At 34.5% G+C, this 24,726-nt stretch overlaps 1 protein-coding gene across 1 annotated transcript in view; it reads right to left on the bottom strand.

Moving 5' to 3' along the window:
- The window catches only part of LOC126829404 (notch homolog 2 N-terminal-like protein A), a 188,025-nt gene extending 166,140 nt beyond the window's left edge, over positions 1-21,885 (bottom strand). The window contains exon 1 of the mRNA XM_056102802.1: positions 21,624-21,885. Within this exon, the coding sequence (XP_055958777.1) occupies positions 21,624-21,786 (163 nt within the window). The 5' untranslated portion in view covers positions 21,787-21,885. The remainder of the gene's footprint in view (positions 1-21,623) is intronic.
- Between the last annotated feature and the right edge of the window lie 2,841 nt (positions 21,886-24,726).

The following is a 24,726-nucleotide window of genomic DNA, read 5'->3' as shown; positions in this document are numbered from 1 at the left end:
AAACGAGGCAAAAATGTGCTAAAGTTTTTGCCACGTTGTAACGAGGTAAAAAAAAAACAATGCCTCGTTTGTCTGGAGTTCCAAAACGAGTTTATTTTTTAAATTGCCGGTTTTGGAACGAGGTATTTTGTTCAGAGCGAGGCTGGGCACAAATGCCTCTTTTACTAAAAGTGTTTTTTTACAAGATAATTATTAGCGGTATTTTCTATCAACAAATTGAGCAATACAAATAATGTTCGGACCATCACGTGACAAATTGCAGATCTACAAATTAGATTATTTATTTGGAACATGATATTGTTCATAGTTATGGTTTACTATACTGGAGTTCTATAGTGAATAATAAACGCTTCCCAAGCGAAAAAAACCCATAACAATGTCACGTGACAATATTACATATTACGAATAAAAGCGTTCTTTGATTACATGCTGTTTGGTTTGAATATTAAATAACACGGCAATCTGTATTTATGGGGAAAAGAGAATGAATGTCCCCAATTCCAAAAATAGATGACTGGAATATTTATTGAATGGAAAGTGAATATTTTATAAACAAAATTCTTCGGATTTGTAGTTTTCTAGCTTGGGTGTATTTGTGATTTGAATCCATGTAACGAGGACAGTAAACAATTCGATGACGGTAAACTTTTATAGGGTATAGGCCCTATTTATATTAGCTTCTCGTCACATATCTGTATTATGATACTGCTTGTGAACTATACATATATCAGCCATCGCGTTTTCCATAACTTCATTTGGCATTTGCTAGGCAAAACTCGGTGTTTTATACATTTTACTATAAAATTGTAATAAATGTTTTACATCAATGAATAAAATAAAAAATAAAATCTACAATTTAAAACAGTACAATAACATTAGGATTTGACGCCCTACAAATCACTAAAAGTATAACAATTGTTTGTTGAATAAGCGTTACTAATACGTTTTTTTTTTCCAATGGGGAAAACCTCCTGGACTATGTTCTGTTGTATTTAAGTTATTATTTTTTAAATATAAATTCAAAAGAACGCGTCTTTACAAATTTCAATATAACCACAAATAAGTGATTATATTGATGCACACTGTCATACACGATGCTAAGATGGGTATTAATGGTTTGTATTTGAAAATCAAATTATACAAGAGAAAAATATTAAAATATATCTTTAAACAACGCCCTTCTCAATTACTGCTTCGGGGAATATCATTTGATAATTTAGATGATCAGCATTAAACACCTCTGTGCCGTTATGCTATCAATTGACCTTTCCGTCAGAAACCTGTAGCTCCTCCCACTTTTTATAATGACGTCACCTTAGAAAACATTGACGCGCCTTTGACATTTACAAGCATGGCGATGGCTGAACGACGTTCAATCTTGTCACGTCTTATGCCAATCTTTTGGACTTTCCCGCTAATTTCTTGGAATATTTTTGAAAGAGAAGTGTATTGTTAGTTTGAAGTAAAGAAGCAGGGCCCCAGGTACTATAATGAATGATATTTTTCTGACGCCATCCTGTTTTAGGCGATTGACGGATCTTGAAGCATCAATCATTATATGACACAAGCCACGATAAGATGTAGAACTTTAGATGAAAAGGCAGTTAAATTTAAATTATTTTTTCATTGTTATTCTTAGCCGATATGTTACAATATTTGATCAATGATTATTTTTTTATTAAATTTTACTGCTCTGTACTGTTTTGTCAATATTATACAAAATATTTGTAACGGAATTGACTCCCTACTATGTAACGGACGTGACCTTTTGTAACGGACGTTACTATTGACCCAATTAAAAGTGCTAGGTGTATCTGAGTACAATGTCGGTGTTTAACGCTCTTTTCCATTCTTAGTTTAAGGACATTAAAAAAGAAGGCAATTTTGGCATAACGGACGTGATTTTGACATTACGGACATGACGACAACAAAAGTTTGAGGACGGAATTTCCTTATCGTGTCCCCGTGTCGGCCATTCTTAATTACCCGCAAAATCGTGAGGTATACGAACAGTGTGTAGAACAAGGGAGCTAATAACTGCGGAGGAGCCATGGATTTAAAACGGGACGGGAAATATCGATCATCATCAACGCAAATAACGGGCGTGATTCTTTGACGGAATAGTTTCTTCTCAAACGTCTCTAGATCAACAGAAATACTTACATCATATCACTCAAGTATGCCTCTTCATTTGTAACATAAACATACATATATAGATACAGGTGGTGAGCCACTCTTTCAATGCAATAAAAAACGTCTGTTACAGGTGCCATTATTTAAACAATGGTTGCATAAATCACAAGGATTTACTAAAATTAAATTAAAGAAATGTAGACCTCACGGTTCATTCCCACGAAGGCGCAGTTATTGACCGTAACGGATTAAAAGAGGTCATATTCGACGTGTTCGTGGGAATCCAGCTTTCATGGATTAAAATGAATTAAAAATGTAATAATGGAGTTATAGATTGTTATGATAAGAATTTACAATTTCATAATCCCCAATGTGACTAATTAACTAACATTTTAACATGTTTGGCATATAACGTTAATAAATATAAACAAATTTAATTTCCCCAAATAAGACACCCTGTCTTAATTCCTCTTCTTCGTGTCTACTTTTTAATTCCTGGAGTTGGCTTTAGATTTGGGCATATTTATATCTCTTCCTTGGTGGTTTCTGTTCCCCGACATACTGTACGATTCTAATTTAATTAATATTTTGCTCTTGTAAAATGAGATCATATCAAAAACATTTCGGATGAACTTTAACAACTAGCTTCTTGATCCTTGAATGCCATTCTTCCAGGGTGTTGTTGATTTTGTGTTCCCCTGTGTGGTAGTGGTTCCACTGATGAGGAGCATGTTCACCCTCGCCCGTTGGTTTGTTACGTAGTCGGCCAATTCAGTTATTTTTGGATCTGATTGAGAGTGGGCGAATATGTGAATGATCTGATGATTTTCATCATTAGTTGCCAAATGGTGAGTAAAATTCAGAGTGAACACTACTTGGATGATGTTATGATATTCATCATTAGTTGCCAAATGGTGAATAAAATTCAGAGTGAACATAAATTCATTAAATCTCTAACACCGTTAATTGGGTCCTAATAACAACATGCCTCTCTTCAAACGAAAGCCGATAAGTCCATATCCGTGCCTTCGTGGGAAGTCCATATCTGCGCCTTCGTGGGAAGGATTAATTTTGGTCACGCTCTGTAACGGCGCCGTAGTGGTAATACACTGACCTCACACACGTTAGTAATCATGTATGTGAGACAGTGAGTTACCATAATTCCAAATGTTAAGTATGGCATAATGTAATATGGATATTTCTTAACGGGTTAGAAATTATCAGAGATTTAAGTAAAATAATGAATGCAACAAGTACTGGTGATGATATGATACCCATTGAGATTTATAAATTCGCGGCATGATATCTAATTCAATTTCCTGAATCCTGATCTTTTTGCGTTAAAGAAGGGGCAGCTCAAGCTGAGTCCAGTAAAGTAACAGTGAATGTGAACCGGGCCGCCTCGTCTTGTGTAAATATGTACTAGTAACTGTAATTATATATGAGTTTTATTGATTTCATGTGCGCCTCTGTGGGAATTAATCGATACATTGTTAGAGCATTATCACATGGCCACATGAAAACAATGTTTTATTCAGATGTAATAGATAAATTATTATGTTAATCTGGTGTCGAACAAGGCTGCATCTTAATTTAAAGATTTAATTCAGATGTAATGGGCGAATTCTTACGTTAATCTGGCGTCAAATAAGGCTACACCCCGAGTCCTTTCGGGCTTGATTTGTTCATAATGAGCTTGTTGGCTGGTCAATTAAGGCTGACTAAATTATTATGACAATAAAGAATGTACGTAACTTACCGTCACAGTTTTTTCCTAAATATCCTATAGCACAATTACAGCTGTAACTGTTATCAACTGGTGAACACTTTCCATTATTCTTACATGGGTTAGGTAGACACACATTCACTGCAATTAAATATGCTCACTATTTCCCTATATTTAATTTTTGGAGTAATAATATTTTGATTTTGCTTGTAAATACCGAATCGGTCTGAGCAACCATAATGATAAACAAAATCACGTGGTTTAGCTACTCGTGCATATTCGAAAGCAAATTACAACGATGACAGGCGAGTTTGCAATCCAGGATCCTTTACCGAAATGGTTCCATGTATATCTGTAAATGCAATCAATTTAAACCCATTTTCTCCCCCTCTCTCGGGGAAATTATTGATACGATATACAATATATCTTTCCATCACAGTTTTCTCCTAAATACCCAGGAGTACAACTACAGCTGTAACCGTTATCAACCGTTGAGCACGTACCATTATTTTTACATGGATTTGGGGTACACCGTTACACATTAATTACTTGGTAAATGTTATAAAGGATTGGAACACACTTTTCAACTGGCACCGTAGTAAAAATATTTGTCTACCACAATGCAGTTCATTTTGAAATAGGTTAATAAATAGAAAAGTGTTCTTTAATCTTTGCACCCACCAAACATGTTACGTTTTTCTCGTCATGTCCCAAGGGCACCAGTTTGTCCGAGGGCTCAGAGCTACCCAGTCCGCCCCTACAAACAATGGACGTCTCTTAGGATTTGTTGTCTTTAATTTGATAAAGCCTGGTAGACGTTATATTATATAGGTCGACAGTCCACCTAACAGGTACTTGAAGAGATTAACATTTCTTACATTATCTTGTCTAGCATACTACAATATCGAGGGTTTAGAACATAATTGTGATAAGTCACAATGCCTGATATATTGACTTATCACAATTATGTTCTATACCCTCGATATATACAAAGTATATCACGCGCTAGAGTGCCGCGCTTCGACCTCTAGCTGGCCGGTTACCTCTAGCTTGCGGTTGTGGTTTCCATCCCTGGTGTGAGCGTATGTGCCTTGGAAATAGGGACGCCTTCTCAACCTCGTGTGTTTACTCCTAGACTAGTCAAATTTTCGTTAAGTCAGAATGTTAGAAGCATTTCTTAGTAAAAGTGGGGAACATCACTTTTCTTAATGATTTTGATGTGCTGAATACGTCTATCCATGTTCCCAAGCCGAAATTTTAGTTTTTGACCTTCTAATTAACATTTTACAAAATGGCCGCCAAATGCTGTTAGATTGTCAGCTATCTCGTTAACTATCGACTTTTGGGCCTATAAATGTATTACAGACATATAGGAAGTCGACCCCAATAAATCCAAAAATGATGTCATTATGCCCCTGTGACGTCATACCCAAGATGGCCGCCATATTGATCAAAATTGTGTCTTGATGTCCTTTTCCTTTTGGTTATTTGTGGATGTCTACCAATGTAGTATTCGTTTCTATCTGACAACGGGTGTTGATAAAGGGCATTTATATAGATGACGTCACAGTCGTATGGCGTCATTGTCTCGTAGTAGTTGTCTTTCTTATCGCGTGTTCACCGGATATAGTACTTGACTGCATAAAATTTGCCAAATGTTTTTATTGTATAATTGTGACCACATCTCCAGCTTTACCTGAGTAATAAGGCTCCTTCCCAAACACAGAATTAAACCCGGGAAATGTTCTCATGCTGCACGTGCTTTTCACCGGGACCAGCCCTATAAAATTCAGCCCCCATACCTGGTTGAAACATTCACACTACAACGTCATCAGCATGCCACAACTCACGACAGCCCAGAGAAACCAGGCGCATTGAAGAGTCGACGCTGGCAACACTGCCCAAGCCGTTGCCAATCACTTCCAGGTCAGTGTTCGAACCATCTACAGGCTTCAGCAACGCTTTCGGGCCCCCCAACACCACGGATGATCGCCCACCGACCAGGTAGACCAAGAGTTACCAAATGGCGATAAGACCGCCATGTTGTGCGACAGCACGTGCAGTATCCCTTCACACAGGCATCTGAGACAGCACGTCAGACAGTAGGAACACACGGAAGACCCATCAGTACCGATACAGTGCGCCGACGTCTCACCACAGATAACATCCACTGCCGTAGACCTTACCGTGGACACATCTTCACCCCTCGCCATCGACGTGAACGTCTAGAGTTTGCCCAACAACACCAGAACTGGTGAGCCACGCAATGGAGAACTGTCAGATGACAGGACCAGAATATGGCGTCGAAGTGGCCAGCGTTGCTCTGACCAATGTGTCATGGAACGTGACTCATGGGGTGGTCCAAGCATAATGGATTGGGGTGGAATCGGCCTGTACTAGAAAGTGTATCCTAGGATGTTCCAAAATCTTGGTCCAGGGAGAGGAGGCGGCATCACAGCAGTGTGCTACATCGATCAAGCTCTCAGACCCCACGTCATACCACATTTGGCACGTCATCGCGAGACAACGTTTTCCAGCATGACAACGCCTGTGCCCACACTTTTTACAGCAGAACGACGTCAACGTTATGCACTGGTCAGCCCTTAGTCCGGACTTAAACCGGATTGAACATCTTTGGGATGAAATTCAATGGAGACTTAATGACGTCGCACCAAGACCAAACACAGCCAATGGATTGTGCCAGACTTTTCTGAGAGTGTGGTTCCAGGTGCAAATGGCGTTCATCAATCGTCTAGTCCAATCCATGAACAGATGCTGCGCTGCTTTTAAGGATACTCGCGGTGGATACACCCGGTACTGATATATAGACTTGTGTACAGAAAATAAACCTTCTCGTAATGTCTTGGAATTGTAATGAATTAATCACTAATGTGTCAACATACTGTTCATAAAAAAACTACTTTGATCCATTTAGTAAGTCGTTTTCTAGAATGATTTGATTAAAGTGCCTCTATGATTTTGAAATCGTACTGGCGTTTATTTTGCTGTTTAGTATATAAACTATTAATTAGATATTTATTAACATCGTGTGTTCGATTTTCACTGGATTTGAATTCTATCTGCTGCCCAACACCCATTGATGATTAAATGCAAAAAAGGATAATCGACACTATAATTTTTATTGTACCGACTTTAGTAATGATGATGGAGGCTAGGCCCAAAATTCAATCGCTATCTCGGTTCAGAGTTGAGCAATTTGACTGAAATTTTCAGCTTATTCCCTGTACATTATGGTAGACACGCACAAATATCCAAAAGGAAAAGGACATCAAGACAAAATTTTGATCAATATGGCGGCCATCTTGAATATGACGTCACAGGAGCATACACTATAAACCTCAGAATGCCTCGTTCGGCATTTCGGTCCAAACGAGGCAAAAACGTGTCAAAATTTTTGCCCCGATTTTGCCTCGTTGTAACGAGGTAAAAAAAATACCTCGTTTCTCTGGAGTTCCAAAACGTGTTTTTTTTAAATTGCCCTGTTTTTGGAACGAGGTATTTTGTTCAGAACGAGGCTGGGTAAAATTGCCTCGTTTACTAAACGAGGTATTTTATCCAAGATAATTATTAGCGGTATTTGCTGTCAACAAATAGAGCCATACAAATAATGTTCGGGCCATCATGTGACCAATTGCAGATCTACAAATTAGATTATTTATTTGGGACATGATATTGTTCATAGTTATGGCTTACTACACTGGAGTTCTATTGTGTATAATAAACGCTTCCCAAGCGAAACAAAACATAATTTCACGTGACAATATTACATACGGCGGATACAAGCGCTCTTTGATTACATGCTGTTTGGTTTGATTATTAAATAATACGGTAATCTGTATTTATGGGAAAAGGAGAATGAATTTCCCCAAATCCAAAACTAGATGACTGGAATATTTATTGAATGGAAAGTGAATATTGTATAAACAAAAATATTCGGATTTGCAGTTTTCTAGCTTAGGTGGATTTGTGATTTGAATCTAGAACTCAGTGTTTTATACATTTTATTATAAAATTGTATGTTTTACATGAATGAATAAAATCTACAATTTAAAAAAATACAATAACATTGTGATTTGACGCTCTACAAATCACTAAAAGTATAACAATTGCTTGTTGAAAAGGCGTTACTAATATGGTTTTTTTTCCAATGCAGCAAAACCTACTTTGAAATATATTCAAAAAGAATGCGTCCTTTACAGATTTCAATATAACCACAAATGGTTGATTGTTTTAATGCTTAGATAAGTATTAATGGTTTGTATTTGAACATCAAATTATATAAGCGAAAAATAGTAAGATACATTATGTACATCTTAAAACACGCCCTTCTCAGTTACTACTTCGGCGAATATCATTTGATAATTTAGATGATCAGAATTAAACACCGTTTTGCTATGTTATTATTTTTTTATGATTTGGTGGGGGTATACTAAATTAGGGGATTGGATTGAAAGATTATAGCTACCATCTTATGGAGACATAATGTGTGGTGCATTTACGGTCTTACAACGCTCTATTCTTACATAAAGAATGCTTGATTCGCACGGAATTGTTTTAGCCGTGATCATTTTAGATCATGCTTATGCCAAGATCTGGGTAAGTGTTAATTTAACTAGATATCAGAAAAGTACCATGCTTTCATGAATTTTCTGACGACTAACGTACTGTTTAGATAAATTGTACAATATTTATCAGTTCACTAGTTACAATAAAATCATGCATTATAGCTATTTTTATTTATTTATCCCTGGTGCTTCAAATTCAATTCAGGGTGCCTCAACATATTTAAAAATATGTTTTAAAGCTTTAGGTCATTTTATTATATCTTTCTACCATAAATAATAGCCGGATTTAAGTATACCAAAAGTTAAAGAAGAAATATAACCAGTTTTTGAGTCATTCAGATATGACTGCCAAAATTGTCATAAGCACGCATGTTTTTAGGCTAAAGTCTAACCAGAAAACTTAGTGTCAATACATTATTAAATTTTATATTCCATTAATCAATTCCATTCCGCCATTGGTTTGTCTTAAACTCGTCATTTGTGTTCATGGGCATCAGGGTCGAGATGGCAACGTTATATGTTTTATTCCTCTAATTTACTATGAAACACCATTCGGTTCGCGTCACGGGTTAACGGCATATTAATAGCTTTATTCACTGAGATGGTTCCTTTACTTGTGGTTTATTTTTCGAATTGCTTTTTGTATTTATTTACAGAGGTTAAAAATTTAAATGGAAATATTTAAGCACCTTCTTGTTAAACCGTTGAAAGATTTAATGTTTGGATTAAGGTTAAGTGAATGTAGGTCAAACATGCCGTTTGACAGATGTGTATTAGGGTGTTAAAGATTAAAAGTTATTCCCTACAAAGTGGTTCTACGGTTCTTATCATACAATTCAGCTGTGAAATAACACAATTTCTTTCATTATGTGTACAACAATAAAACTATTTCAATTTCAAGTTGTCTAAACCAGGGTATTGTGAGGTATGCATCTAAGTGTTTTGACGACCTGAAAAATATACTTAATTTTATTTAAACTTATTAGAATCTTAGGATGATTTAAACAAAGGCACAAGACCGGTTCCAGATTCAATAATACATATAGCAAGTATAACAAACCTATAAACCTTGATACGTTCACTATTTCGGGCATTAAACTAATGGTTGATATTGTTTGTAGATAATACTAAGCCTAAGTTAACATCTTCAAAACATATTATCAATTTAATTCAAGCCTACTGTCCTAAACGCAGATATAGCACAATTATTAGATAATACGAATTAATTAAGTTAAGCATTCCCCAATCATGGGTGAGAGAAAATCAAACCAACTTGAATATAACAACAATGTCTTCCACCAACACGAGCCACGTGTTAGATGATGAATGAATTTGTCACAACAATTCAATTAAAATCTAAGTGTTGTTATGAAAAATGTCTCGGCTCTAAATTTGTAAAACTTATTTGTTTAAATTATTGGGAAAAGAATGGTTTCTTGTGTAATTTTCCTATCATATGGAAAACCATTTTTTGTATTTTTAAAAACCCTAAATAATATAATATGGTCAACGGAAAAGCTATTTAAGATAGGTAAAGTAAGTGACGAATATTGCCCGGTTTGTAAACCAATGCACGAAGATATTCAATATTTACTAGATGTCATTATTAAACAGTTTTTTTAAACTTCTAATTAAGAATATAATGAAAATAAATATAAGTAGTAATGAATTAGGCACTGTAATTTTATTTGGTCTCCAGCGGTCAAGTAAAACTCCACCAATAGAGTTATGTAATATTATTATGTGTACAACACGATTAGCTATATATAATAGATAATATATCCTGCGTGCACATCTACGAAAAGAATGAGAGTGCTAAAGATTTTATTTTAAAATTTATTTAGCCTCCCGGGTTAAATGATGAGATAAGCATCGATTTTTAACTTTAAATAAAAGAAACAAAAAGTCTAATTTACTATAAAACACCATTCGGTTCGCGTCACGGGTTAACGGCATATTAATAACTTTATTCACTGCGATGGTTTCTTTACTTGTGGTATATTTTTCGAATTGCTTTTTGTATTAATTTACAACGGTTATTGGGAATAAACGCGACGGTGGATTGAGCTCTCCTAATCTTAACCTCAAGAGTAAAGCCTTAAGTCTAAAATGGTTAATTAAATTTAGTGACGAACAGTATGCTCATATATGGAAAAACACAATGATGTATTTTATTAACACGTACGGTGATTTTAATCTTGGTAAAGATATCTTAAAAGTTTTATATACCAAAAGATTATTGAAGAATTTACCAGATTTTTATAAAAACTTACTAGAATCCTGGGATGATTTAAACCAAGGCACAAGACCCTTCCCAGATACAATTGTGGATATAGCTATACAACCATTGTTTAACAATAAATATATTAAGAATAATAATAAATCCCTAAATAATGATACTTTCATTATTTCGGGCATTAGACAAATAGCTGATATTTTAGATAATACTAAACCTGGGTTTATATCTACAAAACGTATTATTAGTTTAATTCACGCTTATAACCCTAAACGTAGATATAACACAATTGTTAGAAATTACGAATTAATTAAGACAAGTATCCCCAATCATGGTTGAGAGTAATTCACACTAACACGTATGTAACAACAATGTCGTCTTCCAACACGAGTCATATGATAGACGATGAATTGATAACACCAAATAAATTAACTTCTAAATTCTGCTATCAGAAGCTACTCAGCTATAAATTTGTTCAACCAACTTGTTTAAATTATTGGGAGAAAAAGGGTTTCGTGTGTAATTTTCCTATCATATGGAAAAACGTTTTTTGTACTTACAAAAATCCTAAATGTGTTGACTTAGATTTTAAAGTTGTACATAATATATTATGGTCAAAAGAAAAGCTATTTAAGATAGGTAAAGAAAGCGACGAATATTATCCTGTTTGTAAATTAATGCTCGAAGATATTGAACATTTATTCATTAGATGCCAACATTTGACAGATTTTAAACTTTTGATTAAAGATATACTAGTGGATATATTGAAAATAAATATAAGTATTAATGAACTAGGCACTGGTATTTTATTTGGTCTTCAACAGTCATGTAAAACCCTTCCAATAGAGTTATGTAATATTATTTTATGTACAGTAAGAATAGCTATATACAAAAGAAGAATGTTAGCCTTAAAAGATGGACATTGTTTAAAAGATTGTTAAAAGATCATATATACTGTGTAAATATCTACTACAAAAAACATAAAACTGTTAAAGATTTTATTTCCAAGTTCATTAAGCCATTCTTTCCTATTAAACAAGGATTAAATGGTGAGATAAGCATTGACTTTAAAAAAAAAAAAAGTTTTTATTTCAAATGTACATACGCACTTTTCAATCTTTTTTTTTAACAATTTCATAATGTTGTATATTAATGTATATATGAATACATTCTAAAGCATATATGTATTGTATATGATATTGTATTTAAAATTTGTGAATAAACATTTTTCAAGAAAAAAAAAAAAAACGGTTAAAAGTTTAATTGAAAATATTCTAAATATTTTTCTTTATAACTGATTTGCTCAGTCATAACATGTCTTAGAGGCCTACACAACAATGCAATTTGTGGTTGTAATCATTTATTTAACACCTTCTTGTTAACCCGTTGAAAGATTTAAAGTGTGGATTAAGGCTAATTGAGTGTAGGTCAAATATGCCCCTGGCGAAGTGTGTATTAGGGTGTTAAAGGAGCTAAGTCTCTCACTCGATATTTTCCATAATAATCGAAATTAAAAACACAAATTAAAATTCAATATTGGTTCATTTCAATCCAATAGATGTTGTTATATACATGTAGTCGTGAAAATGTGGGATCCTAATATCCAATATTTAAGACACAATGAACGTGTACCATATCGTTCCGGGCGAAAAATCAAGGAAAATTTACAATCCAACATGATGTTGTTATATAGTCGTGAAAATGTGGTATATTTACTGTCGCATTGTAATTTTTCCTTGATTTTTCACCCGTGCGGGTATAGATAATCTTATAAATGAATACTTCTTAGAATACAAGACGATATTCATCCCAACTTTACATGTAATGTTTAATTATCTTTTTGGTTGTGGTATATATCCAAATAGTTGGTCAACAGGAGTTATTATACCGTTATATAAAAAGGGTGGCCCCCATGATGATAACAATTATCGTGGTATAACCCCGAATAGTCATTTAGGTAAAATGTTCACGTCTATTTTTAATAAGTGACTGCAGAACTTTAACTCTGAACATACTATATTGTCAGATGCGATGTTCGGATTTAGAGAGGGTTTGGGTACTAGGGATGCAACTTTCACTTTACATAATTTAATACTTAAGACTTTGTCACAGAAAAAAGCGGCTATATTGCTGATTCATCGACTCTTACAAAGCATTTGATAATGTCTCGCACACAAAAATATGACAGAGACTACTCAAACATGGCGTAACAGGGAAACTTCTCAAATTATTAAAATCTATGTACTCCCAAATACAATCATGTGTCAAATTTAAAGGCGAATTTTCAGATTACTTTACATGTACCTCTGGCTTATTACAAGGCGAGTCTCTCTCACCATTTTTGTTTTCATTCTATGTCACCGATTTGGAAACTAAACTGCTTAGCTGTAATAGTGAACCTATAAGTATTGGTGACATCAATTTGTGTCTACTAATGAATGCAGACGATACCGTATTAATTAGCTACTCACCTGATAATTTACAGAATATGTTGAATGGTATAGATGAATATTGTTCGGTCAATTGCCTCGATTTAAATGCAAATAAAACGAAAATCGTCGTTTTTAGAAACGGTGGTAAGATCATGTGTAATGCAATGTGGTATTATAGAAATATTTTAGTTGAAGTAGTCAGTAGCTTTAATTACCTTGGTATAGTTTTCAACTATAACGGTAAATTATCTGTTACCCGGAAAACTATAGCTCTACAGGGACAGAAATCTTGCTTTAGTTTAATGCAAACCATCAAAGACAACCATTTAATATACAAACCGGTTTAGCATTATTTGACACATACGTGGTCCCCGTTCTAAATTATGCATCAGAAGTCTTGGGATGTCATGCAGGAAGCCGATAATATAGAAAAGGTCAATAGGTCATTTTGTAAGAAAATGTTGGGTGTTAGAACATCAACAAGTAACGTATTAGTAGCCTTTGAACTTGGTAGACTTAGCTCCTTTAACACCCTAATACACACTCTGACCTACACTCAAACTTTAAATCTTTCAACGGTTTAACAAGAAGGTGCTAAATAAATGATTACAACCACAAATTGCGTTGTTGTGTAGGCCTCTAAGACATGTTATGACTGAGCAAATCAGTTATAAAGAAAAATATTTAGAATATTTTCAATTAAACTTTTAACCGTTGTAAATTAATACAAAAAGCAATTCGAAAAATATATCATAAGTAAAGAAACCATCGCAGTGAATAAAGTTATTAATATGCCGTTAACCCGTGACGCAAACCGAATGGTGTTTTATAGTAAATTAGACTTTTTGTTTCTTTTATTTAAAGTTAAAAATCGATGCTTATCTCATCACTTAACCCGGGAGGCTTAATAAATTTTAAAATAAATGAAATGAAATGGAGTTTTATGGCACGTCAGCTCCAACCGGGCTATATGGGCCAAACACATGGTGACTTTGACGAGACAAATTAAATCAATATCACATAAATATATTTATATACATAAATAAAAACAAGTATCACAGACAATGTTGTTAAAAATAAATACAAGTCCTTTATGTATATAAATAATTAAAAACAAAAATACGGATATATATATACAATTAAAATTTGTAATAAAAGTTTGTCTCTTTTAAAAAGTTTAACCATTTTCCATACAGCTCCGGTTGAGCAAATAATTGATGTAGTGACTGGCAACGGTAATAGTTTGATCTTACATTCTTGAGATGATTGCACTCAATCAAAATGTGCTTAACTGTCAAAGGAACATGACAGTGAACACATGCTGGTTGCGGCTCTCGCTTCAAAATGAAAATGTGAGTTAAAAAAGTATGACCAATACGAGAGCGACACAAAACAACTTCATCCCCCCTGTTGGTTCTATAGGAGTTTGGCCAGTCTCCTATGAGAGGTTTAATGTGATGAAGTTTATTTGTGTCTGCAAGATCCCAAGACCGTTGCCAGCGGTCATATATAAAAGAATTTATAGAAAATTTAAAATCATTGAAAGGTATTAAAAATTGAGATATGGGAAGATCTAAAGCAGACTTGGCAGCCAAATCTGCTTGTTAAAATAAAATCTTTAGCACTCTCATTCTTTTCGTAGATGTGTACGCAGTATATATTATCTATTATGTATAGCTAATCGTATTGTACACATAATAATATTACATAATTCTATTAGTGGAGTTTTACTTGACCGCTGGAGACCAAATAAAAGTACAGTGCCTAATTCATTACTACTTATATTTCTTTTCATTATATTCTTAATTAGAAGTTTAAAAACTGTTTAATAATGACATCTAGTAAATGTTGAATATCTTCGTGCATTGATTTACAAACCGGGCAATATTCGTCACTTACTTTACCTATCTTAAATAGCTTTTCCGTTGACCATAATATATTATGTAAAATTTTATAATCTAAGTCAATACATTTAGGGTTTTTAAAAATACAAAAAATGGTTTTCCTTATGATAGGAAAATTACACAAGAAACCATTCTTTTCCCAATAATTTAAACAAATAAGTTTTACAAATTTAGAGCCGAGACATTTTTCATAACAACACTTAGATTTTAATTGATTCGGTGTCACAAATTTATTCATCCTCTATCACGTGGCTCGTGTTGGTGGAAGACATTGTTGTTATATTCAAGTTGGTTTGATTTTCTCTCACCCATGATTGGGGATTGCTTAACTTAATTAATTCGTATTATCTAATAATTGTGCTATATCTGCGTTTAGGCCAGTAGTCTTGAATTAAATTGATAATATGTTTTGAAGATGTTAACCTATGCTTAGTGTTATTTACAATATCAGCCATTAGTTTAATGCCCGAAATAGTGAACGTATCAATGTTTAAAGGTTTGTTATACTTGCTATATGTATTATTGAATCTGGAACCGGTCTTGTGGCTTTGTTTAAATCATCCTAAGATTCTAATAAGTTTTTATAAAATTAAGTATATTTTTCAAGTCGTCAAAACACTTAGATGCATACCTCACAACACCCTGGATTAGACAACTTGAAATTGAAATAGTTTTATTGTTGTACACACAATGAAAGAAATCGTGTTATTTCACAGCTGAATTGCATGGTAAGAACCGTAGAACCACCTTGTAGGGAATAACTTTTAATCTTTAACACCCTAAACACACTCTGTCAAACGGCATGTTTGACCTACATTCACTTAACCTTAATCCAAACTTTAAATCTTTCAACGGTTTACAAGAAGGTGCTAAATATGTCCATTTAAACTTTTAACCTCTGTAAATAAATACAAAATACAAAAAGCAATTCGAAAAATAAACCACAAGTAAAGGAACCATCTCAGTGAATAAAGCTATTAATATGCCGTTAACCCGTGTCGCTAACCGAATATTGTGTTTTATAGTAAATTAGACGAATAAAACATATAACGTTGCCATCTCGACCCTGATGCCCATGAACACAAATGACGAGTTTAAGACAAACCAATGGCGGAATGGAATTGATTAATGGAATATAAATTTTATTATGTATTGACAATACTTTTCTGGTTAGATTTCAGCCTAAACACGACATGTGTGTTGGTGACAATTTTGGCAGTCATATCTGAATGACTCAAAAAATGTTTATATTTCTTTAACTTTTGGTATACCTAAATTCGGGCTATTATTTATGGTAGAAAGATATAATAAAATGACCTAAAGCTTTAAAACATATTTTTAAATATGTTGAGGCACCCTAAATTGAATTTGAAGCACCAGGGATAAATAAATAAAAATAGCTATAATGCATGATTTTATTGTAACTAGTGAACTGATAAATATTGTACAATTTATCTAAAGAGTACATTTATGAACACGTGGTACTTTTCTGATATCTACTTAAATTAACACTTACCCAGATCTTGGCATAAGCATGACTTAAAATGATCACGGCTAAAACAATTCCGTGCGAATCAAGCATTCTTTATGTAAGAATAGAGCTTTATAAGACCGTAAATGCACCACACATTATGTCTCCATAAGATGGTAGTTATAATCTTTCAATCCAATCCCCTAATTTAGTATACCCCCACCAAATCATAAAAAAATAATAACATAGCGAAACGGTGTTTAATTCTGATCATCTAAATTATCAAATGATATTCGCCGAAGTAGTAACTGAGAAGGGCGTGTTTTAAGATATACATAATGTATCTTACTATTTTTCGCTTATATAATTTGATTTTCAAATACAAACCATTAATACTTATCTTAGCATTAAAACAATCAACCATTTGTGATTATATTGAAATCTGTAAAAGACGCATTCTTTTTGAATATATTTTTAAAAAATAATATGTTAAGTACAACAGTCCAGTAGGTTTTGCTGCATTGGAAAAAAACATATTAGTAACGCTTTTTCAACAAGCAATTGTTATACTCTTAGTGATTTGTAGAGCGTCAAATCACAATGTTATTGTACTGTTTTAAATTGTAGCTTTTATTCATTCATGTAAAACATTTATTACAATTTTATAATAAAATGTATAAAACACTGAGTTCGAGATTCAAATCACAAATCCATCCAAGCTAGAAAACTGCAAATCCGAATATTTTTGTTTATAAAATATTTACTTTCCATTCAATAAATATTCCAGTCATCTAGTTTTGGATTTGGGGAAATTCATTCTCCTTTTCCCATAAATACAGATTGCCGTATTATTTAATAATCAAACCAAACAGCATGTAATCAAAGAACGCTTGTATCCGCCATATGTAATATTGTCACGTGACATTGTTATGTTTTGTTTCGCTCGGGAAGCGTTTATTATACATAATAGAACTCCAGTGTAGTAAGCCATAACTATGAACAATATCATGTCCCAAATAAATAATCTAATATGTAGATCTGCAATTGGTCACATGATGGTCCGAACATTATTTGTATGGCTCTATTTGTTGACAGCAAATACCGCTAATAATTATCTTGGATAAAATACCTCGTTTAGTAAACGAGGCAATTTTACCCAGCCTCGTTCTGAACAAAATACCTCGTTCCAAAAACAGGGCAATTTAAAAAACCACGTTTTGGAACTCCAGAGAAACGAGGTTTTTTTTTTACCTCGTTACAACGAGGCAAAATCGGGACAAAAATTTTGACACGTTTTTGCCTCGTTTGGACAGAAATGCCGAACGAGGCATTCTGAGGTTTATAGTGATAATAACATCATTTTTGGATTTATTGGGGTCGACTTCCTATATGTCTGTAATACATTTATAGGCCAAAAAGTCGATAGTTAACGAGATATCTAACAATCTAGCCGCATTTGGCGGCTATTTTGTATTTATGCTAATTAGAAGGTCAAAAACTCAAATTTCGGCTTGGGAACATGGATATTCGTATTCAGCACACCAAAATCATTAAGAAAAGTCATGTTCTAAGTAAATCCTTTTTCCGGAAATTTAACCAGTCTATTCAGTTTCCTCTCACAGGAAAGGCCCTTCGCGTCCGCTGAGATAAATAAAAATGAAAGATAAGACTTGTGCGCGATATCACCTTCGGTGGAAGCGGATGTTAAACACTAAGAACAACAACCCACCCTCTCTTCTCACGACAGCGATATTAAAGTGATTTTTAGATATACAAGAACCTTTTATTATTTTAAAACTGTGTTTTAAAGTGACTTTTAGATATACAAGAACTTTTTATTATTTGGTTTTTTTTACCTATCTTCTATATATTACTAATTCAGATGTAAATAAGAAAAGTCATGTTCTAAGGAAATCCTTTTTCCGGAAATTTAACCAGTCTATTTATGTATTGGACGTTAAATTTGTAATAAACAACAAAACAACAGCAAAAGAACACATATGTATAATAATATCATGGCCTTGACTAATAATTCCCTATTGTCAAAATATAAGGTATGGTATGAGTTTATTTAAAACGCAAATTAAATTAATTATGAATATTGCGAGAATAACAGAACATGGGGTTTAAGGCGAAGGATAAATTCTATTGTCTAGAACACTCATGAGAGGAATATTCCTACTGTTCATTTAAGGATAATATTCACGCCATCAAGCTTAGTAACCAATGATAATAATTAATTACGTAATATTTGTGCAATTAAATAATAGATAGCCGAAATCATAATTGCAGTGTCAAATGTGTAGGGCAATTATATATAGACAAGTAATAACAACAAACCAGAAACCATGTATGGCAACCACAAGGTCAAAGGCATGACAACAACAAGATCAATCAAAGGCAAGGTGTAACTAACGGATTAGTGAAGCAACTGATGATTGGCATTAATTAAAGATACATTAGTTAAGAGTTTAATAAAGAGTTGACCATTCTTGGTATAATAATTCAAAAATAGATGATAAAAAAAAGAAAATATTGAAAATTTCAGTCAAATTACTTTATTATAAAAGGAGTTGTCACTGTTGGAAGTTTGCACTAGAAATAGGCATCAACTGTATCTGCACCGTCTACGAGAATTGCCGATCGTTTGATTGACAGACGATAACTCCACTTACATATTCTCGATTATCAAGTAACATTCTCAATGGCTATAGAACCCTCGCTTGGTAGGCCTTTCATCACCAGTTTCCGATATTCAGTAACTAACATTACACGTTAGTTTGGTCGGCCATTTCTTGATTTAATTTTACATGGACGGCTGTTTAAATCCAAGCTATACCAAAGCCATCCGAGGGTCTGCAGAGTTGATTTTGAGCTTGTCATGTAAAGGTCTAATTAATAATTTCTATAATATCTGAAGCCTAGATAAAGACTTGCAATAGGCTGATTTAGCTCTGGCATAATGTATGTTTAACATTAATAATTAATCATAGGGGTCAATAATTTAGACAGACAACCAATAATGACAAATCAGAAGCCATACATGAGGCGAGGGTATATCAAATGAAAGTAAAAGACTGATAATAGGTAGTAACAAATGAACTGAGATTTTAGCGATTGAATTTTCGGCCTAGCCTCGATCATCATTACTAAAATCTGTACGATAAAAAACACAGTCTCGATTATCCATTTAATGATTAAATTCTGAATGGAAGTCGAACAAGAAATCGAAACTTAATCCAATACACATCTCAGGCTAGAGATGCAACCGAGAGTTGATTATGGTCTGGATAAGTTTTTTCTAAATAACAATGTCTAATTAATAATTTAGATAACATTTCAGGCCTAAAGAAAGACCTGCAATTGGCAGATTAGCTCTTGCATAATGTATGTTTAACGAAAATAAAATATAATATTAAAATGCACACAAAACAGCCCAATCCACGGGATACACCCTTTCAACCGATTGAGACACACATTTTACACAGGTTAAATAAAAGAAACGGCTAACTGGTTTACTAAATGATACTTAAACAATTAGACTATAATTAAGTGGAATATTATGGATCGATTATGAATATCGGAAAGCATACACCACAGTCTTAACCACTGGCTCCTAAATGATTACAGTCCCACACACGTCCTCCCAATAGATACACACGTTCCACAAGTTTAGTGTGGGGAAACCGTATTAGTAACAGAAAACTAGTTTTATACACATGCCATGTCTATTGAAATTAGTTTTGCAAGTCGATTACAATATTTGCACAAATTAATACACTTGATTCACGAATTAAATAAATTTAAGCATGTTGGAAAGTCAAGGCATGTACACATTAGTAACTATTCTTCCATAAGCATGTGTTCCAGTATTTTGCTCTACCCAGTAACTAAATGCATCCTAAAGGATTAGAAATGAACTGTTGGATTGTTAATTCTGTGTGTAACCATAAACTGAACAAAAGAACAATAAATTCACAACGTGGGATATTAGGGTGCCATTACAAATATGTCTTAATCATAAGTAAAGAATTACAAATACAACCAGTGACAATACTAGACGATCACAAGGCTCTTAAAATATGTGGCAGAGAGAGTATGCGTCACACGTTGGGTTTGGCTTTCCACATCAAACCAGAGACACATATCATTGCATAGTGCTGCATCAGTAATGGAAACTAAATTTGAATTAACCAATCAGAAATAAGCGCTCCCCCAACCGCCACGTCTTCCGAAGAGAGACAAATGGGGTTTAACGTCCACTCGACACAAACCGTGTCATTTCGGGAATAACATATGGTTCAATTTTATTTCAATAATGCGCTTGCGCGTATGTGGGTTTAGCAGTGGGAGGAAACCGTTGGACCCGCAGAAACCCACGAGGTTGGACAGGCGACCCTACTCCTTGTCACGTAGAAGGGGGGTTGGATGGCTGAATGGTTAGCGTGCGCGCGCTGTATCATAAAGTCTGTCATTGAGTCGACTGGCGTGGTTTCGAATCCCCGGTTGTACGTGGCAAGGAGTAGGGTCGCCTGTCCAACCTCGTGGATTTTCTCCGGTTTCCTCCCACTGCTAAAGAACCCTACGCGCAAGCGAAGTATGTAAATAAAATTAAACCATGTTAGTTCCGAAATGACCTAGTTTGTGTCAAGTGGACGTTAAACCCCATTTCTCTCTCTCTCTCTCTCTCTGTCACGTAGAACAGGGGAATCGAAACCACGTAAGTTGATTCAATGTCAAACCTTATGATACAACTCACACGCGCTAACCATTCGTCCAACTTCTTTCGGTCCAACGAAGTCAGTATTCAGAAATTGATATTGCTTAAATAATACCGCTAGGAAACGATCCATTTAGTGACATTGGGGGTTCTATATAAATTAAATACAGTCTAGTCTCCAACAAAAACGGATGGAGCGTGTTACATGTAGTGAGAATTGTGAAATAATCGGAGAAGAAAGGTCTTCACTGAGTCGAAACAAAATGGTTTGTGATATACGTGGTATACTAGACAAGATAATGGATGAAATTTTAATCTCTTCAAATACCTTTGGCCCAGTCCACCTGTACAGTGTAGTAGAACATAACAAATCTTTAAAAATAGAAAATAAATATTTAAAATAAACAAAGCTCACTTTTGCAGCAGGATTCACACAGATGAGCCTCTTTTACCTCTGAACAACTGATGCATCTTGGATTTCGCATCCCTCCATATCGTGACCAAGGCCACCCACTCCTTTGTCCCGAGATAGTCACAACAGTGGTCAAGACCATTGCAATGCACAAAATAACACGCATGATGATAATATTGTATAATACTTTACTATACTATAGCACAAGAGTACGTGAAACAATTAGACTGCTGAACACAAGAGTTTATCGTTTGTTTTATACACAAATACCTGTTCACAGGTGTTCTTTTGTACATTATGTTTTAGGGGGTTCTCCCAACAAATAATATGCATCAGCTGTGTTTGGAAATAAAATCAGTAAATTTTATTTGGTCGTTAATTTTAGATCTAAAAGTTTTAGCAATCAACTTCTTGTCGACATGTTATTTTCATTTTATTCCCGGAAGTAATATTTTATATTTGTGCTGTTAGTGTTTTCCTCCTTCATCGTGATTGGTTATTGAAGATAAACGTGGCTGAACGATCGTTATTGTCAATGCATGAGGCACGGTATACCCAGGCCACACTACAATAATAGGAAACAAATTCAGTTGAATGCTATAATTTGGGTTGTTAGTGTTTTCCTCTTCATATCCGTGATTGGTTATTCAAGATTAACGTAGCTTAAGGATCGTTATTGTCCATGATGCATGGTATACCCCATATTCCTGAAGCAGTGGCCCAAGAAATCCCTCTCTGCCACTTGCTGGATTGACTTCTGATACTTGAGCTTTTGAGGGAGTGTCTATTCTTCCCGTTCAATCAAATATATCCCACGTACAGCAACATGATAGCCCTTCGTTTAATCTGGGTCTTCAATAAACTTTTGGACAGTGGTTTAAGGAATTTGAAAAAAAACGGTGAAAGTCTTGTTCGTCTCCAAACAGTATTGTATACATTGTATCCGTGTTGATAGCCCCGTTTGTCACGCAATCATTTCTCCTGCAATATTCTTCTATGCACTGGTTAATTGGGCATAATAAAATCGTGAGTCATGACGTAACGTTATGTAAACATATTTGGTCCAATTTGGAGCTTTGTTTAAAGCGTAATGACATTGTTACGCAGTTAGCTATTGGTTGTTAATCGGACTATTGATCAGTCATAATTTGGAATAGACATTTGCTTCCATTAAAGCAGTGTTTAGTGGGATTAGCTCTAATCAAACGAAACACTGCGGGGAGTATGGGTATATCCAGGCTAATGACTGTACTATACACTAACAGGAAGAGAATTCAGTTTAATGCTATAAATTATGCAATTCAAACAACAAAAAAGCACGACTAGTCATGAATGTACATCCACCGTCATGTGAGATTTAAATATTCTCTTCAACCTGCCATCACCAAGAATTACGTGATTGGTAATACAGTAACATTATGACCGTATAGTCCGTTATACAAGAACTGAGGACGCAGACTTATGAGGAATTCAATAATAAAACAACACTCCCTCCCCCATCCCGCTTGACAGTAGCACCGGAAATCGCTGAAATTGACATAATTATGTTCAGTGGTACATGCTAGAATAGATTTGACGTATTTGAGCGATGGCATACCATACTGAACAACCCAGAACTAAACGAAATGAGGACACCCTTTGGGAAGGCACGGAACATGGCCACACTGGTAGGAAATCTCATCGAATTAGAGCGTTATCAACCATCTCCAATATTTTCTGCTTTTGCATTGTTGAGGGCAATGTTGGCTACCCTGCCTACCCACATTTATACATTTAGATATCGGCTAAAATCGATAGTAAACACGTGTTTAAATATTTATATCCTCAACAGTCTATAGACTAGTTAATGATTGGTTAGCATATTCAATTACCAGGAAATATAGATTTATTACGTATCTTTACCGATTATTACAGGGAAACATTATTATCACTCTACAAACAGTTATAGCCCCTTGTAAAAATGGTTCACCAATCTCTGCTAGGGTTACTGCCATCTCTATGTTTTACACACCAACTTTTGGACTTTGAAGGAATTATTAGTGAGCAGAAATTCGCCCATGTATCTGTTACCACCCGTCACTTCAGTCAGTTATATAAAGGGATAACCCGTGTTTTCCTTTTGCGTTCGTCACTTCCGATTGTTGAAACATTGATTACGCATCTATCGTAGCAATGATCTCTGTGATAAAATAACATTTGGCACGCGTTTAACCAGTTCTATCACATATGTGATAATGACTGGCACCAATATTGTCCTTTAAGCTCGAAATGTTAATCATTGAACTTAATCAAGACATTCACCTAATAAGCATCTACATCATGTTAAACCATTCTACCTCAATTAAAAGCAGAGTTGTTCTGTTTCAAAGTCTTGACCAATCAAATTGCTTGTCTCACCTTAGCCTAAGCAGAACATTCTCATCATCGAACTTAGACAAGGTAATGATATAATGAATCTATACTCAGAGTTTCATCACTCTCACTTATATCATCAACCAATCAGATTGCTTATCTTTGTTTACAGTAAGGAGACAATGTTTATCATCGAACTAGATCAAGGCATTCACCTAATGAACGCCTACCTCAATTAGAAGGCGAGTTACTGTGTTCCAAAGTCTCGGCCAATCAAATTGCTTATTGCTCTGCTTACCCTGAGTAGAAAGTGCTCATTATCGAACTTAGTCAAGGTATTTATGTGATAAAACTATACACCAAGTGTCCTCACTCTCACTAAATTAGAACTAAAGTAATCGTGTCCCAAACACCAATCAATCAAATTGCTTATCTCTGCTTACCCTAAGCAGAAAATTCTCATCTTCATACTCCATCAACGCATTCACCTAATAAACACCTACGCTAAGTGTGAACATTCTAGCTCAATTAGAATGAGAGTTATGGCTCTGCTTACCCCAGCAGAAAATGCTCATTATCGAACTTAGTCAAGGTATGTATGTAATAAAACTATACACAAAATTTCATCACTCTCACTTAATTAGAACTAAAGTTATCGTGTCCTAAAACATCAACCAATCAAACTGCTTACCCTTTGCAGAAAAAGCTCATCTTCGAACACCATCAAGGCATTGATCCAATAAACACCTACACC

The sequence above is a fragment of the Patella vulgata genome, chromosome 8 (assembly GCF_932274485.2).
Source record: "Patella vulgata chromosome 8, xgPatVulg1.2, whole genome shotgun sequence".
In the NCBI taxonomy this organism is placed as follows: domain Eukaryota; kingdom Metazoa; phylum Mollusca; class Gastropoda; family Patellidae; genus Patella; species Patella vulgata.
Note: the sequence above shows the minus strand (reverse complement) of the source record. Positions and strands in the feature narration are given on the sequence as shown.